Source organism: Poecilia formosa, unplaced genomic scaffold (genome assembly GCF_000485575.1).
Source record: "Poecilia formosa unplaced genomic scaffold, Poecilia_formosa-5.1.2 Scaffold2, whole genome shotgun sequence".
Taxonomy (NCBI): domain Eukaryota; kingdom Metazoa; phylum Chordata; class Actinopteri; order Cyprinodontiformes; family Poeciliidae; genus Poecilia; species Poecilia formosa.
Genome location: NW_006799941.1, coordinates 6,898,217 through 6,916,608, shown reverse-complemented (window position 1 = coordinate 6,916,608; position 18,392 = coordinate 6,898,217). Strand labels below are relative to the sequence as shown.

The 18,392-nt window shown below is 38.1% G+C and overlaps 2 protein-coding genes across 3 annotated transcripts; one reads left to right on the top strand and one right to left on the bottom strand.

Moving 5' to 3' along the window:
- Nucleotides 1–592: 592 nt before the first annotated feature.
- LOC103138320 (rab GDP dissociation inhibitor beta-like) lies at nt 593–8,981 on the bottom strand. Of its 2 annotated transcripts, XM_007552473.2 has the most exons (11): nt 8,837–8,979; nt 8,142–8,249; nt 5,736–5,832; nt 5,519–5,653; nt 5,248–5,446; nt 5,035–5,166; nt 2,787–2,886; nt 2,534–2,705; nt 2,298–2,442; nt 2,163–2,217; nt 593–925 (listed from the first exon to the last, which is right to left on the bottom strand). In XM_007552473.2, exons 1-11 carry the CDS (start codon nt 8,876–8,878, stop codon nt 782–784), a joined length of 1,329 nt encoding a protein of 442 aa, XP_007552535.1. In that variant the 5' UTR covers nt 8,879–8,979; the 3' UTR covers nt 593–781. The 2 variants fall into 2 exon arrangements, with proteins under 2 accessions (XP_007552535.1, XP_007552528.1); XM_007552466.2 differs by having other exon boundaries at nt 5,035–5,446; nt 8,837–8,981.
- Nucleotides 8,982–10,727: 1,746 nt separating this feature from the next.
- Nucleotides 10,728–18,380, top strand: tmem43 (transmembrane protein 43). The gene is made up of 12 exons (XM_007552454.2): nt 10,728–10,861; nt 11,959–12,105; nt 12,186–12,320; nt 13,160–13,254; nt 13,332–13,381; nt 13,473–13,542; nt 13,612–13,682; nt 14,448–14,575; nt 14,682–14,756; nt 15,588–15,689; nt 15,801–15,918; nt 16,662–18,380. The coding sequence occupies exons 1-12, from the start codon at nt 10,844–10,846 to the stop codon at nt 16,862–16,864; spliced, it is 1,212 nt and encodes a 403-aa protein (XP_007552516.1). The 5' UTR covers nt 10,728–10,843; the 3' UTR covers nt 16,865–18,380.
- The last annotated feature ends 12 nt before the right edge of the window (nt 18,381–18,392 follow it).

Here is an 18,392-nt window from a genome sequence, read left to right as displayed (position 1 = left end):
AGGGATTTAACAAAATCTCTGCCTATTAAAGCATAAACAATTAAATGTGTACGACCGCATGTTAGGGTCACTGTAGAAGGAGGAGTACATTTATGCCAAAAATTTCAGGAATTTTTTAAAAGAAAAAAACAATTAAACTTTTGAGTTTGAAAAGTTAGTTTTCTTGGAAAAAAATTCTGAAATTTTGAGATTATTATCTGAAATTTTTGAGAGAAAAAACTTGGACATTTCCGAGTTTTAAAAGTAGCAAATTAGCTAGGAAAAAAAATCTTAAATCTTAAAAATCTTAAAATTTGCTAAAGTCGAAATGTTCAACTTTTGAAACTCAAATTTCCAAGTTTTTTTTCCTCAAAAATTTCTGAGATTAATCTCAAAATCTCTTGAGTTTTTTCTAGCAAATTTTTGACTCTTCAAACTCAAAAATTTCTTTGTTTTTCTAGAAAACTTCTCAGATTAATATAAAAATTTCAGAGATTTTTGGCAAAAATCTGCTGCTATTTTCCACCCGTCTACAATGGCCCTTATATGCGTATCAAAATTATAAATATAAGAACTACACAAAATAACACACACAAAAATCACACAGGGGAGGTAGAGGGCTCAAAAATTACACTGTTTCATGCAAGCTTTCTCAATCAGAACCAATTATAACAAAAGGAGAAAAGGGGATTTCCAACATTTACATATCAGTCACAGTTCACTATATAACTACAGAGCTGCTTCACGGCTGTGTGTGGAAGCCATCTTGTCTGTTCAAGCGTTCCAGGTGGGCAAGGCTCTCTCAGTCGTCGTCGGAGTTGTGGGACAGATTGCGAGGTTTTCCGAAGCAGAGCTCTGCTCCGGTGATCCGCCGGTACATGTCCTTGATGTCCTCACACTCTGAGTCAAAGTGGTTTGTTGCATCATAAGACCGGGACACAAATATCTAACACAGCAGAGAGAGGTGGGAGGGAAGTGATAAAAAACAGATGCTCTTCAGTTGTAAAAAATATATTTTTTGTAGCGTTCAGATCAGAAGTGTACACACATCCATAAGCATGAATCTTTGAATAAATTTGGGCCTTTAGTGGGGTTTTTTTCACCCATTCTTTTTACAGAATAAATATACATAGCTGCACAAGTCATGATTTATTGTGGATGTTGAATACATACAGGCTGAAATATATACATAGATCCCCACTAATATTTGGTTGAATGTTGTAGAGAAACCACAAACTTTTGTAGCTATGAATCAGGTTTTGGATTGACCTTTGACCTGCCTTACCAGAAGTTCATTTAACTTCTGGTATGAACTTGGCTTTTAAACACAGACTGTATGTACACATTCAATAGGATGAAGGTTAGAGTCCATGTGAATGTTAGTGCTGAATCCATTCGTTCTACAGAGTCAGTATTACAGGCACACGGTGCCGTCTTCTAGCATAATTAAGTAACTATGTTACCTTTAGTTGTTATAAAAATGCTGTATATGTCAAATATAACTAAAAAGAAATTGGGCCTCTGTCTCTTTAAAAACTCCTGAAACTCCACCTTCAGGAAGTTAAAGCGACATTACTCCTCTATTAGCCCTATAGGAATGTTTTTAACACTGAGCAGTAGCCGTATAATGAGATGCTCAGTTGCACTAGGTGTTTGCTAATTGCTGCTGGCTAGTCTGAAGGAGCTGGGTGGGAGGGCAGCTCTGTGAGGCAGAACCTTGGAAATTGCAGCTCTGAGGAGGAGCTTCAGGGTCTTTTTTTGTTTGTTTTGCTCCCATGGTTTCTGTTACATTTTTTAAAAAATTTGGTGAAATAATGAAAAAGGTTGAAATATATAATAAATACATCCCCGCTAATATTTTGGGCTATGTCTAGGTTCTTCAGCTTGACCTGAAATCAACAGTTTGATGGTTTCTGGTTGGACACAGTCGAGTCCCAGCAGGACAACGATCCCAGTCACACATCAATGGAAACAACAGGCTGATATTAAGTTTGTAGAATGACCCTGACCTCAAATCGATTATACAAATCAATTATACAAATTTGTGTTTTTCATAATTTATTTCAGTTGTTTGTTGTTCAAGATGTGACATAAGTCACTGAGAGCCCAAAATGAATTAGACATCCATGCTGATGACTGGTGTATGTAAAACTGTGACTGCCTCTGGTGGCTCCTCTCTTTACCTGACTCTTTCGTCCGTCCTCATTTGGAACCAGCACGTTGGTGACGGAGACAAACCTAGAATTATTAAAGTCATGCGAAAAACATTACAATAAAGTACTGAAACAGACCTGAGCACAGAAAGACACGTCACTAACTTCTGCATGATGGGTTCCAGGAGCTCCAGGGCCGGCTCCACTTCTTTCTCTGGATTGTTGGTCTCTACAGTCGTGCTCACCGTGGCGATGTACATCCCGTCCGAGGCCAAACTGTGACTGTAGGACACTACACATATGTAAACGTCTGCGTGGACGAAACAGAAACATTCATGCAGAGTGGTGAGAGTTTATTAGTGACAGTCAGTAGGGATGAGAAATGTTATCGTTTTTTTTACCTGACTTTCTGTTAAGCTCTGCCTGAGGGATGATGATCTGACAGGAGCTGGCCTCATGGGTGTTTTTAACCGGATGATTTAATAAGCAGATAACCCTTACGACACGTCCCATTTTCCTGACCCGGTTAGGAACGTAGCTGGGATCACAGATTAACTGCTTACAGTGGAAAACCTGTGAGAAACAAAAGGAAAAGCTTGTATTATTTAGAACATTTCAACTAAAGTTTCCCCTACGGTCCAACGTCTGCTCCACCTTCCCATCCGATTTGACAGCTTTCACTTTGCCGTTGTCCATGACAATTTCATCCACTGGTTTGTTCAGCAGGAAGGTTCCTCCGTACTCTGCACTCAGTCTGATAAACACACACAGATAGGAAAAATGTAAAGTCACTTTAATCCAGCAAAGACATGTCAGGTGGAATATAACACCCTGCAGCAGAAATTCACACCAGATATCTAAGAAATCCACACACACAACAAAACCTTTACATATCAGTCCATAAATTATGTGTAATAAAGTGAAATGGAACAAAAAAATAAGTATTAAACACAAGATTTAAAAAAGGTACCAAAGTACTTAAAGCACAATTTAATGACGCATCATTTCAAACTAATGCCAATGGGTTAGTTCTTTGTTTTGGCCAATAAAATGGTTACCAAGATGTTACACAGGAAGGTAAAAGCAAAGGGCTCTTTAAAGACTTTTACACTTTAATATTGAAAAATCTAATGACAGCATTGGTTACAGGCATGTTATTAAACTACTGGATGCTCAAGTGAGCTGTGCTGGATGTGTGACCTAAAGGAAATCAGCTGCAGCCAAATCTGCCTCATAAGATCAGAGGAACTAAAGAATAATCTGAAGAATTGTCAAAGAGTCACAGATTAAAATTCAGAAAGATCTCAAATGAGTGCAAATAATTTTTTTTGTGAAAATAATAAGTAAACAGACGAGGAAAAACCTTGTTGAAGCTGGTTTAGGGTTTGCTGCTGAGATCTGAACAAGCCAATACAATACTAGGAGAATATGGTCTGTTCAGATGAGCACAAAACTGAACTCTATGATGCTGCAGAACCATGTTTGGAGATGAACTGGTGCTGCACTTAGTCCCAGTAACACCGGACCAACAGGAAACATCATGGCTGCTTTTTCAGAATAAGGTACAGACAGACTCCTTTCAATAGAAGGGAAAGTTGATGGAGAAATGCAGATTAGAGTTTGATTAGATTTAACTATCTGGGATTTCTCAGCAACACAAGGATCCCAAACAGAAAGCTGAGCAAATTCAATACCTGACCAATGCTTGGCACTAGTTTCTTCACATAGATCTTCATTACCATCAAAGACTTTTCTATGAAGTACTAAATACATTTTAGTAAGTTTCCTTAGTACTTTTTTTGTGTCATTCAACTTTATTACACATTTAACTTCTGACCTACTTTGTTTTGATTTCTTTCAAGTTCACTTGAGTTTGACACAAACATCTGGAGAAAGTTTCATAGAAATAAATCTACAATAAAAACATTTTACTTGTTTCAAGCCTTTTTTCCCCCTGCAACATAGCAGAAAATTCAACACTAAAATCTTAATCAAGAATTTCAGAAAATACCACGTTCCAGAAAACCCATTTAGGAAAGCTCAAACTAACATCAATGTTTCTTAAAACGCCACCTTAACGTTGCGATTGAGACGCAGTGAGATTCAAACAAATGACTGGTAACAGTGTTAACAGCTGCACTGTGCAGTCAGACAGTGATTTATTTCTGAAATGTTGTGATATTTAGTTTGATCAAACTTTGTTCTTTTTTCAAATTTTGTTTTACTTTCATTAGTCCAATTAGACTCTGACTTTGCCTTTTGGCTCCATCTTGTGAATTTGTGAACGTTCAAGAAAAGCTGTCAGCTCTGCATGACGGGAATGAGACTGAAATATTTTTCAGAAATCGCTCAGAGATAAATTTCAGTTGTTTTTTTGTTTTTATTTAACCCTTTCATGCATTAATTATGATCCTTTGTGTCAGGATTTTTCCCAATTTTTTTTTATTTTCTTAAGGCATAAAAAAAGGTAGAAAAAAATTTGTAAAGAACATTTTTTATTTAGCTGATCAATTGTAATTTTCTCTAAATACAAAGTTGTTATTTGAAAAACACATCAGTAGTATTGTTCTTTAGGGGTTATGTGATGTCACAATATGTTTTGTTTCTTTTTTACCTGCAAGAGTCGTCTACAGTAGAAGGAGGGACCGGGTTGGTTGGCATGCTTTTTTGTCTGTCGGCCATATTGGATTTAACTAAAATAACTTCTTGCATTTGCAGCTGATGGCCAGCAGTTGATAGTGTATTTTATGATGCATTAGTGTCCACTTCAGTGGTCTGTGTGCATTTATAACATAAAAAACCACAAGAAGCACAATAAGATGGCTTTTAGACAGCTGTCCTCTGCAGTGACCACATGCATGAAAGGGTTAAATGCAACAAGTAGAAACTGTCTGCGTCTCACCGGGCGTAACCCTGCGGTAGCTCGCCGAGGCCGTACAGCGGGTACAGGTACGGACTGCTGTTGTGGCGGGACAAAGACTCGCAGTACCGCCTGATCCGGTTGATGGTTTCCAAACAGGGCTGATCCAGGTAGCTGCAGAGCAGGAAACCACATGGAGGCATCTGACCAGGACATCTGAAACATCTGGGATCACTAACTCGCATCTTGACTGACCTCTCACTGGAGTGTAAGGCTATGGCGTGACCTGTGACCTCTATGACGTCCTGTCCCAGGTCAAAGCGGCTGAACAGCTCTCTCGTGGTCGTTTTCTCAGGGTCCACGTCCTGGTGAGTGCGAGGGTTTCTCGTGTCAAAGTTCAGGACAAAGTGCAGCATCTTCTTGAACCTCCTCTTGTCAAACATGCCCATCAGATCTGAAAATGTTGTAAAATCATAAAATACGTTTCTGCCTGTAGAAGTGGATTAAAAATGCTGATCTATGTCACCTGAGCTCTGTGCATCCTCCTCTGTGGCAGGGACTTTGTGCACTTTGCCTGCTTTGAACACATAACTCCCTTCAACAACTTTGAAGTCCAGATAACGAGTCACCTCAGTGTGTACCAATATCTTTACCAGCTGGCCTGAAGCAAACACACATCAGCTGATGGTGAGATAAACCTAAAACAAGAAGCTCACTAATAGGATGAGCTACACAAAACTCACCAGTGGCAAGAAAAAACTTGGGAACGAGATCCACGTTCCACTCTTTCCCTCGTCGGATCGATTTAGGAGGGCCTGGAACCTTAAACCGCCTGTACAGCTGCAAACAAGATGAGCATTTAATACCAGCAACAAAGTGTAGAGATAAAGATGCAAGTCTACCGGGCCAAGGCAGGTGTGGATTCATGGTGGCAAGACAAAATCTTCACAAAACATCTCAGAATGGAGATGTTACACAAAAATGTTGAGGAAAAACCAAAACGCAGCAATTATTCCCACTGCTACTAAAATATTATAACATTTTCAGTATTAAAGTTATACCAGTATTTTTAACATTCGTTAATTGTTTTTGTAATTTTTTTATTATTTTTTTTTTACTGATTTTGCGCTTCAAACTAAGCAAAAATATATAGTGAATATTTGGATTTTCAAGTGCTTTTGCAGAAATCCACTCCAATTTTGGTCTTTGTGGATTAATACATCTGAGTTGTTCAGTTAGTTGGGCTATCTGCTCAAGTAGCCAGCTGACAGATACATGGTAGTTTTAAAACAGTGTTGGTTTGATAAGCAATGTGGATCTCATAAACTAAACATTTAACGTTCAAAAACTGGCATAACATAATACTTTTTTAAAGGTTCATCAATTTTAGGAAAGAGGTTTATAGCATAATTTAGATTCATAATGTGTAAAATAATCTTGAAATAAATAAGGGATTAATAATTTCCAAACTGTTTTGGGGCCAGGAGCAGCACCAGAAACAGCACTAATTAAAGAACTGAGCGCCTTACTGCGCTCCGAAATGCAGTTTTTAACTCATTCAGCTGATCGGGTCAAAGGTCAAGCACCATCTCCGTCACTTTTTGCTGGTTCTGGTTCTTTCTGTGTCTCAGTCTGAGGGCCAGAACCTGGTTGTCCCGCTTGCCTTCCAGGGAAGGAGCTTGATGAAGCGAAGCGTCGATCAACCAATCAAAAGCAAATTTGGGAGCCACGTCACGCTAAGCAGTAAGGGAAATAGATTCTGTTGTAATTCCTGGAGAAATTTTGTCTCTAACATGTAACTGTTTTAATAAGTAAAAAAGTAATCTCACAATGGTTTACTCATTATTTAATAATTAAAGTTAACTACTCATGGCTAACTGAGTCTGTTGAATCTCTTAAATAAGATTCTCATCAAAAAGAAACTCAAACAGCTACAGACCAGCATTTGAACAACACTATTTGCTGGTCTTTTGAGATCTTATCAGCAATAATATTTTAGTTATTCCAGGACACAATCAGCGTGGGATGAAGAGCTGCTCTCACTAAATCTGTCACGTTTACTTTGGAGGTTCTGGTGAGAAGGAGCAAAAGTGATTCAAATGTCAAATTAGTTATGTTCTGTGCACTTCAGCGGCATTCCTTTAAAAAGAATCAAAAATATGTCAAGAGACAACTGCAACATCTGTTTTTCACATGCACATATTTCCAAACAGCTGCAAACAATGAGAAAATATATGAAACTCATTTAAGCCAGCTGACTGGCTTAAATGGTACTCCAAACAGTACACTGTAAAACATATGAGGGTGGTTTAACTTAAAAATCCATCTGCTGCCTTTAAATGCAATTTAAATCGACAAGAAAAATGTTTTGGTTTTAACTCAGAAATTAAAGTTCATAAAAGAGAAAAGTTGTCTAAACATTGTTTTTAAGTTCATTAATCTTGAATTGTGTTTTAACTTAAATGTTGAAATTTCAACCAAATAATTATTTCACAAAATGCAAGAAAAAAACTGCCCTCACGTAGTTAAAGAGCACAGATTTCTCTATTATTTTCACTCATAATATCAAGTTAAAATAACTATTTATTTTACTTTAGAATAATTTAAGTTCTTGTTTCAAATTGCATGAACAACATTTTGATCTGATCATGAATTTTACTAAACATCAGAATTATTTTTACTCAAAAACATTTAATGTGAACAAAACATTATCCCCAAGATTGCATTAAAATAAACATTTGCCTTAATAAAACACCAGAATCAGATCAATGTAACGCACTTCCATCTCAGGATACAAAAACAAGCCGCTAAGCATTATGTCTCTTTTCTTTTTCTTCTTTCAGTTTTTTTTAAGCGCTAACCTAAAAACTCTTGTTTATTCAACTCTTTGAGGTTTTACAAAATTAATATAAAGTTAACACAACTGTGAGTTTATCTTTCACAAACTCAAACATTTAGGTCCAAAATCTAAAACTCGCTAAATTTATTTGACTTAAAGAGCAGAAGACGGTAGACAAACTAAATGTGGTTCAAATGTTTTACAATGTAGAAGAAACCTGCTCTCTCAAATGCCACTTTTTTCCCCTTTTCTTTTTCATTTTTGAAACCATAACTTTTTAAAACCTTGGAGTGTTTTGGACTGAACAGACCTCCTCGAGGGGAGAAATGGAAGCACTTTCTCCTCCATGGTAAGAGTTCTTGTCAATGTGAAGGACCTTTTTCCCACTCAGAGACATTAGGCCAGATAGGACACATTCCTGAAAGGAGGAAGAGGGGACAAGAGAGGAAGTGGGTCAAATGCTGTTGGAATCAGCAGTTATCAGTTTGTGTAAAGGCAGATCAGCTTTAATGCCATGATTTCACTCAATAAATCCCCTTCGATAGCCAGAAGGAGCTCAGCAGGATGACAGTCCAGGAAACGGAAAAATGTCCAAGCATTTCTAGAAACATGTTAACTTTTAACTCTACTGGTAAAAGTTGAAGACAACAAATCATTCAGTGTGTTTTAAGGTGTAGGATGCAAATATCTACAACTCAGTTTTGATTTGACCTTGAAGTGATTGCTGTCATAGAGATTAGAAACAACTCTACAGACAGCACTCTTTCTAAGACTGGAAGTCATTGTGCTGCTTCTGTTTTCAGAAAATAATTCTTTCATTGGCAAGTTTTTGTTGTTACTTATTTGTTAAACAGATAATATTATCTGGCCTGAACACTTCAAGTTTTTCAATCACCATATCTGCAAATTTCTGAGGTTCTCATGCATCAAGACTGTGAAAAATATTCATTCCCCCACACTGCAGGGTGATTATTTTATGAGAAAAAACATAATGTCTTTTCTTACCTTAATTCCAGTTCCAAGCACTATCACATCATACTCCTGCATCCTGATTTTGTCTCTGATTTAATCCCAGCTGCTTCCCCTTGCATGCAGTTTCTAAAGTCTGTGCAGAGAAACAGGTGACACGGCGGTCTGTGAGAGTAATTGCTTTGCACTAATCCTCTTATGATGGGCACATATATGCATACTGTGTGTCTGGGTGTATGCGTGAATAAGACTGAACTTAAGAGGTCACGTTTCACACTCACCCGCTGCAGAATAGGGTATTACATTTAATTAGTGCTATAAGTGAATGAAACAATTCATGATACATTTGAATAGTTTCAGTGTGTTTAAATATGTTATTTAGTATTCTCTAATATTATATTTTAAAACTTCATATTTTCAGTAACATGCTTATCAGTAGGTACCAGGGGCACAACTACATTCTTTCTGAGGTGTATGCGAAACCCAATAACATAAACTTGTATAACTCATCTTTAATTGAAGTGTCAATAATAATAAATGTACATATATGTGAATAAATTGCTGCCTACAGGGCAATTAAAAGAAAATGAAACAAAAAACAGGGCAATATTTCATCATTAAACTGTTAGCCTGTGTCTAGAGCCACTGATGGGCTGCAGGTCTGAGGCGTTTTCTTAGCATGTTTTCTATCATTCTTGTAGCCACATTAATAAAATGGTGAAATAATATTGACCACAAAAACACAGAATGTATAAAGGATATTAACATTTTTTTCTGCACAACCCTAACAAACGTTTTTAATCTATCCTTCCATCCATTTTCTGTACACCCTTGTCCAGAGGCGCAAAAAGTGGGTATGCAGCGTATGCAACGCATAGGGGCGCAGCACCAGAGGGGGCGCCAAAACCCCGTCTGGAGGGGGCGATGCGCCGATTATGTTTTCCCATACAGTTCAGGGCTCCTCACGCTCCTTCACCTCTCGCACATAACGAGGTAAATGTAGCGAATGTAGCGAGGTAAATGTAGTCTCCATTTACCTGTTGTCTCCAAGTCAGGACTTCACTCCGAGTTAGGACCTGTCACTCCTCAGAGTGAGGGCCTGTCTCAGAGTGAGGACCGTCCTCTGAGTGAGGATTGTCCTCTCAGTCATTACCGGCCTCCTTGTCAGGACCAACCTTCGAGTCAAGACCTGCCTTTGAGTCAGGACCGGCCTCCGAGTCAGGACCTGCCTCCGAGTCTGAAACTGCCTCTGAGTCAGGACCTGCCTCCGAGTCAAGACCTACCTCTGAGTCAGGACCGTCCTCTGAGTCATTCCCGGCCTCCGAGTCAGGACCGTCCTCTGAGTCATTACCTGCCTCCGAGTCAAGACCTGCCTCCAAGTCAGGACCGTCCTCTGAGTCATTACCGGCCTCCGAGTCAAGACATGCCTTAGAGTCAGGATGGTCCTGTGAGTTAGGACCAGGGGTGGAAATTAAAAAATTTCTCCACCAGCCACAGTGGTTGGTAGAGAAGTCCTTTTTTGTTTTTATAAGAAGAGTGGTCAAACATGCATTTATGCCAGAAGTTTGATGATGGCAAGAAAAACTGTGTTCTTTCTGTTAGGTGGTAGGTGTATATTTGGTCTTCAGTCTTAAATTGTAAAAGTAGAAAGTCATGCTGGTTGGAGGTAGAATACTGTGTATTCTATCATCTTTTTAATTAAACATGTCAAATTAATTAAAAATTTTCTGCTTATCTTTATAATTAACTGCAAACTGACTAGTTGACAATTTTTTTTCCGAACGTGAAACGAAGACTACATTACCCATGATTCTCGATGTCGCGTCATCTGTGCAGTTACGCTCGCGGTTTTTACCAAACGGCCCGCATGCCTGGGCGGAGCTGAGATTAAACATTTCTATGTGACTCCGCCTTTCCTGGGCTGAAAGCGGGACACTCCGGGCCAATGTGACAGCGAACCCTGGCAGGCGAGCTGTTTGCCTGTACTTCAGTTTGCTAACATCTTTGTGATTCCTGCTTGCAGAGTTGACCAAAATCAAAGAAATGTCTTCAGAGCAGACAGTGAGTGATATAATTTACACGACTTTAGTTTCGCTTCATAGAGAGTATTTTTATTGTTGCTTTTGTGACAAGGTAAAGACTACTTTATACAGTTTTAGCAGTTATGCTTCCTGTCCCTTGACTTAAGCATTTAACTCGAAGTTATCTTTTAGCATTTATCTCACAGTTAGTAGAGATCAACTATGTGTGTGCTCGTAACATGGTAGAACTGTGGTAGAATATTAAGGCAAATGTTATGAAAAACCTGAGACATTACTTGTAGGAAGTAATGAAGGTGTGTCAGCTATTGACGCCCAAACACCAAATTTAGACACAGTCGAATACTTTCGTTCACTTCTATCGACTCCATATTGTCTGTATAATATCAAAGTTGTAACTGATCCACTTAGAGTGAATTTGCGACTCCCTTCAACTTCATTTGGTCCATTTGTTTTAAAATATACACATACTAATATTTAAATAATGTGTGATAATTTAATTAAAACTGTTATACATTAGAAAGAAGCGTAGCAGCTGCGTCTAATTATATTGATGCTTTAAGATATAAAACATTCCATGGTGCAAAGAAGCATTCAGCTTCAATACACCTCAAATTTCTAACATGTTTTGCAGAAAACTGCAAAACTGCTGAAACACGGAGGTAATCCGTTGAATTAAGGCTTAAAACCCACCTGTTTAGAGTTGCCTTTGATTAGTACTAAGTGAAACATTGATCAACATATTTGATGTCTCTTTTGTCGATTATTTTGGTGACATTTGATTAAAAAAAGTTATGTTTATTGCTTAGTTTCGTAATTGATGACTGTAAAGCACTTTGCCTTGTTAAAATGTGTTGTACAAATAGACTCGACTTGCCTAAATAAACTCTAAGGTTTGATTGGTTGACATTAGTTTATAATTGTCCATAATAGAGTTGGTGGTGCCATGAGTAACAGAAATACTAAAAAAAAAAGAAAAGACATTCTTAAATCATTAATAACAATTAATTCTGTGTTTCATAAATATTTACTACTGCCAAATTCAGTTTTTACTTTATATGTTTATGTCCTATAGTTTTATTAAACTTTCAGCTGTGTCTTTTTTATACTTTCTTTTAGTTTTCAGGACCAGAGCCTGACCAACACAGACGTGTAACTGTTAAATCAAATCCTGGATTTCTGGAGCGTCTGAGTGAAACGGCAGGAGGAACGGTCGTCGGTGTTGGTCTGTTTTTCCTCTCCATCTACATTCTCTTCACTAATGAGGTGAGAAACAGTCTCTGAGCGAGAAAACAGTCGTTTTGAGGACAGAATAAAGAAGAGGTTTCTATTGTTTCTCTCCTCAGGGTCGAGCTTTGCAAACGGCCTGTTCTCTGGATGAAGGTCTCTCTCAGGTGAAGTCGCTGGACTCTTATCCAATCCTCGACCTGCAGAACAACAACCGCTTAGTTCATCTATCTGCACAGCTGCAAACCCTGACGGTAGGCTGTCGTCGTTTAAAATCTGCACACTTCAGAAGCTTCATTTTGGTTATTGTGATCCAAACTCATAGCTGGACCAGAGAAAATTGTTAAAACAGAAATCTGTGGTAATTAGTATGCAACAAATTGCAAATGAAAATGGAGGTTTGGACGCTGGGCGACCATCTGCCACGACCAAATAGGGGTTTGAGAAGACAAAGCAGAATGCACAAGAAGAAACAGAAGAACTGATGTAGGGTTATTTTCAATCATCTCCATGAAAGTAAAAGGTTTATAGCAGAAGAGAGAGGACTATGAGTCGATGGCAGCATTATCTCAGGCGATGCCGTAATCCGGGAGGCACTGCAGGCAAAACAAAATGCCAGACCAGGTGTAGCTTCTATGAAGAGTGAAATAATTGAGAGAAAACATGAAATGATGCAAATTGGTGAGTGGTACAAGAAGAACGTGAGAAAAAATAGTCAGTTATTCAAAGTTTACTTGTATTAGCACTCTTGCCTCTAATTTTGGTCACATTTTACGATTATTGAAACCAACCAGAGAAAAATACTAATAAAAACCTATTCCATTAATGGCTGTCATAAGCTAATTATTTCACTTAATAAGGAAAGAGACTAATTTTGTCTGTGAAGCTGCATATAATTCAATAAATAGATGTGCAGTAATCAAAGAGTATATGAAAACATTGAGGGAAAAATATACAATAGCTGTCACAGAAATTTATTTTTAATGTAAATGGACTTTTCTTTGGGTAGATTCCTTATTTAGTCTAATGTGTTCTTAGCTTTTCTTCCTGCCATGTGGTTTTGATGGGCTGAATCTGATTTATTCCTGCCCAGCCACTCCATGACCCCAGCTACAGGGTGGTGGTCCAGGCCGTGAAGCTGCGGCGGCAGGTGGAGATGTACCAGTGGGTGGAGCTTAGTGAGAGCAGGTATGTCCGCTCCCCGCAGCTCAGACTGAGAAAAAGTTTTAGAAAGCAGCAAAACCTTGACCCTGAAATAATTTCAGGGATTACAAAGAGAACGGAGAAACCAAGACTGAGACGACCTACACCTACAGTGAGTTTGGTTTTATTATTTTAGCGCTCATCTGTTGTTTTTGCATCAACTCAACCAGCTTGTGGTGACAAACCATGGTTTATTTCTCTAGACACGGAGTGGAAGTCAGAGGTGGTCAACAGTCGTAACTTCGATAAGGAAATCGGCCACCAGAACCCGAGGTACTGAAAATGTTTGGAAGATGATTCGCTTATGTGCTGCACGGTTTTAACTCAGCTGCTGGTTCACAGCGCCATGCCGGTGGAGAGTGTGACAGTGGTGGCTCAGGAAGTCCGAGTGGGACCTTTGATTCTGTCCAAAGGTATTTTTGAAAATCTGTCAGTAGCTTTGCTTCCATTTCTCAAATCTTTGTATTTTGCTAATGTCAAAAAAATAAAAATAAAAAAAAATTCGCAATTGCTGTTTTTCCATAAAATAAGAAATTAAAATCACAGGTGAATCAGCTTGTTTACATGATTAGTCATTTACTATCATGGCAGTGACAAATGTAAACAGTTACATGAGATATAGTGATAATTCAGCCATCATTATCTGTCAGTCATCAGAGGAGACGTTGGCGTCTTATTCAGCTGTTGGAGTGACCAACCCTTCATACTTGTTAGCGGCTACTTATGCAGCGTTTTGGGAAAATTGTAGTCAGTGATTTTATAGAAGAGCTTTGGATTCAACACATTCAAACTTTTTATGAACTGCGTGATGTTGTGAGCGCTCTGGTGGAGCCAGTTGCACATTGCACAAAAAACAGAAAACATTGTCTTCCTGCTGCTTCCTGCTGTCTTCTTCTTTGAGGTTTTCACCAGTAGTAACGTCCAGCTGTTGATCACGTGACTCATATGATGCGAAAAAAATGTTTCCATCTTGATACGGTCGAAAAGCCACTTCATCAAAGCACAAAAACTTTTTATCACAAAACAAGAGTTGTTTTCTGAAATTGGTGGCTTTCCACTAAACAAATTTATTTTCATAATTTCAAATTGTGAAATCTAATCTGTAATGAAAATGCAGCTAACGATGCTCTCCTCAAATTTAATTGATGTTAGTTTTTATTTTGATGGTTCCTCCTCAGGCCTGGTGGAGCGGATCAACGACTTCCAGACTCTCAGACTGAAGGATCTCTCAGCCTTTGTTGTGGATCCTTTCCTCTCCGTCCATGATGATTACTTCTATCACACTCAGTTCCCGCTCCGGCCACAGGTCAGCCCCCACAGCTTCTCACAGTATCCAGGTTCCACTTATTGATTTTGATCAGACATGTGTTTTTATTATTATTATTATTATTAGTTTCTTTTTATTTGATCAGGTCGGGGACGTCCGAGTGAGGTTCTCCTTTGCTGGACTGAGTGGTGAGAACAGTCACCTCGGCCCGCCGCTAACTGTAGGTGGTCCATTAATTATAATATTAATATATCAGTAAGTGTAAAAGAGAATAATTATATTTTTTTACTACCACAGATGTCTGCTTAAAAAACAACAACAACAAAACAAGCATCTGTTTCTACATATTATTTCCAAATGTTGAAATATTTCATAGAGAAATACTTCTGGGATCAGGCGAGACTTTAAACTGTTGGTCTTTATTTTATTTATTTTTTATTAATTTATTTTTGTTTTTATTCATTAAAAATAATGAATGGAGTTTATCTACCAAAAATAAAAGTCCTCATCCATCCATAAGTATATTACATATAAACATATAATAATTCTACATAAAAAAGAAAATAAGAAACTCAAACATTTTCATCCTTCAGTTTTCCTATTTTTACAGTCAGAAAATATGATCAAAATCCATATTTTCTTTTCTTTTTTCCCTCTCTGACTAAATATACTTCAACTGAAGTTTGAATTAAAAATGAATTTAAGATTATGCTTCTGCAATAGTAGATTGTTTTATTTTAAAGCTGTTTTCACACATCTTTACCTGCAGTGCCAAAACATGTGATGGATGTTGTTAGAAATATTTTTATTAAATTATATGGAAAGTTCCTATTCATTAGTTGCAGAAACAAATTGATATCCCTATAATTTATATATATATTAATTAATTTAAGATTTTGTCACCACAGTGACTCATGTTTTGATTCCCTGCAGAAAGTCAGCGTAGAGAAAATGTTTAGTTGAAACAACAAATCCGATAAGAAGCCATGAATGTGATGGTGTTTGGGCTTGTTTGGATGGTCAGTATTGACAGTATTTAAACGTTTTCCAGGTGAGCATCGTAGCCATGCAGAGAGGAGAGAAATTGGTGCCCTTTAAGACGAAATCTGGAGACTTTCTGGAAATCATCTACCTGGAGGAGCTCACTGCACAGGTCGGTGTGGATTTACGTTTGTTTCTTTTGGTTTAAAATCTTAATATTTCCCTCCTTTATTCTGTAATGTTGTGTGTTTCCTAACTAATGCAGCTGTGTTTTAATGTGCAGGAAGTGTTTGCCAAGGAGCATCAGTACAACACAATGAAGACGTGGGGCCTGAGGGCTGCAGGCTGGTTCCTCATGTTCGTTAGTATTCAGCTCACCACCCGCATCCTCTACACTCTGGGTAAATCAACGTTAACACTGCAGGCCTTGATGTTCAATTCACATTTTTTATTTGTTATAATGATTTTTTCTTTATTTTTAGTGGTTGTTCATATTAGTATTATTATTAAACCTACGATGACGAATTATCACCGTTGCTGCTGGGGGAGGGAAAAGAGGAGTGAATTTTTGCCAAAAACCTTATAGTTGCAGATATTTTTTAATGAGGAGGAAATTTCAAGTCAAAAATTTTCAACTTTTGAAACTCCATGAAATTTCCTTTTTCTTGAAAATGTTTGAGATTAATCTCAAATTTTCTGAGTTGTTTCGTGAAAATGTACTTTTTTTTTTCTGTTTACAATACTCCATAAATTAACCTGACTGCAGTGAGATTTCTGTTAAAGGTTTGCGTCCTGCAAAGCGACTTGCGTAATCACAACTTTCTGCATTTGTTTACATCCTGACTTACCGCATCTGACTTCTTCTGGTGAAAAATTATGAATTGTGTCTCACATCAGTGACATAAAGCCTCATAAACTGCGACATGATCATTCAGACTGCAAATGCTTTGAAAACAATTGGATACGTATCCAAATTACAACCACATATGGAAGTGGCATAGATCAGACTTTTGGGGTGAAAAGATGAGAATTGGGCAGAAGCGGCGTATTTTCGGTCTCGCTCGTCTGCTGTGTGAACGTAGCCTGGGCGTATCAAACAGGAACTCATCCCATCTATGTTTTTGTCGCTCCGTTTCACTTGCAGTGGATTGGGTTCCTCTCCTCAGAGATCTGGTGTCTTTCGGCCTGAAGATCTTCGCCCTGTGCCTCTCCTGCTCGCTGTCTCTCCTCGTCATTGGAGTCGGTTGGCTTTTCTACAGGCCGTTGGTGGCGGCCGGTCTGGGAGCCCTCGCTCTGCTTCCAGTGTTTCTGGCTCGTTCAGGCCTTCCCCAGAAGAAGAACGAATGACTATCGCAGTGACGATTCAACCTGGGTTCAGCTTGACTGCAGCTGTGCAGCAGAAAACTCAGACAATGTTACACAGCTACAACTCCAAAACTTCAAAATGAGTCTCACAGAAGCAGACGGAGGAGTTTGTTGCCTTCACTGATCATTAATCTGCGACATGAAGCATATTACTCTGCCAAGTAAGACGGGCCCTGCTTTATTTTGAGTGTCAACACATCTCAGCTGGGAGGTGTTTAGTTATTTCACTTGGTGGTGGATGTGGCTTCGTATTTCAGTCATTCATGGACACATACAACAGACTTTAACTAGAACAGGTTTCATACTCATTATTTTATGGCCAAATTTAATACTAATCTCAAGACTAAAATTGTCTCATTTCAGCCCATTTTGTTTTTTCCCCTAGCAGTATAACTACTGCAGTTTAATTTGAAATTTCTGCTGATATTTCCATAAATATCTGACAAAGTCTGCAAAAAACCTAAACTGTAAGAATGGATGAATGAATGCATGGGAAAAGCCGGAAGTATTAAATATTCTTTACTCATCCAGACTTGGAGGAGTATGGAAAACATATTAAAGTTTCCTCCAGACATACTGATAATGTTACGGTTTGTTTAGAGGATTTACTTTGTGTTGCTTTTCAACTGGCTCACATGCAGAATATCTATGAAAACATGGGACAAAGATACTAAATGTTTACACTCGGATGCCACATTTATAAGTTGAATTGTTTTCAGGGATGGGATTAGATTAGTTCATGTCTGTGTTTATGGAAGTTGGTCTTATAATTAAGTTTGTGTGTCTTTTAAAGATGCAGAATTTTTCTTGAATCATAAAACATAGATGGTACAATTTTCCATTTTTCTAGCTCACATAAACCTGGAGGTTCTTTAAATCAAAAGCTTTACCATATTTTTTTAGTTTCTCTGGTGCAGGTCTGATAATCAGGGAAGAAATTTGTCTTCAAAAGTAAGCGTCTCCATTTGCATCTATGTAGCAAAATGTGAAACGTTACTTTGTGTGCTTGTTGACTGCCTAATTTATAAACTGCAAAAATGTAATGGAGGGGGAAAAAACAACTTGAAGTAAACGATGGGCACAATTCAGTTCACTTGTAAACATTGCATGTTGAATAAATCCAGTGATAACAGACCTGAACAGATTATTCAGGTCCGTTATCACTGCAATGTACCAATACTGGCTGCAAGGAGAATAAAACAAACAAAAACAAAAAGCAGGCGCTAATTTTGTCCACCAGGGAGCACTGACAAGTTTATTATTTCAAACTGTTAACATCCTGATTGATACATATAATTTATATCCTACTACGTCGTTCCAGGGCTTATCAAAAGTTGCTTCCACAGAAATTAGTCCCTAGTCAGGCTCCACAGACGAGACAAAAAGCTAAAGGAGTGGCTTGTATAAATCTCTAATGCCCAGCGTATCTCCTATGTGCACCTCTTGCACTATGGCTGAACCAGAAATCCTGACCAACATTGAAACGGAAAAAAAAAAACACACCCCAAAC

Bases quoted from the DNA above. Each gene is read 5' to 3' on its own strand.
- LOC103138320 (XM_007552466.2), bottom strand. From the start codon at position 8,878: ATGCAGGAGTATGATGTGATAGTGCTTGGAACTGGAATTAAG. The intron at 5,833-8,141 runs GTCTGTTCAGTC...TCTTGTTTGCAG, and splicing joins CCATTTCTCCCCTCGAGGAG to CTGTACAGGCGGTTTAAGGT. The intron at 2,218-2,297 runs GTTAGTGACGTG...TAATAATTCTAG, and splicing joins CTGGAACCCATCATGCAGAA to GTTTGTCTCCGTCACCAACG.
- tmem43 (XM_007552454.2), top strand. The intron at 12,106-12,185 runs GTGAGAAACAGT...TTCTCTCCTCAG, and splicing joins ACATTCTCTTCACTAATGAG to GGTCGAGCTTTGCAAACGGC. The intron at 13,543-13,611 runs GTACTGAAAATG...GCTGGTTCACAG, and splicing joins ATCGGCCACCAGAACCCGAG to CGCCATGCCGGTGGAGAGTG.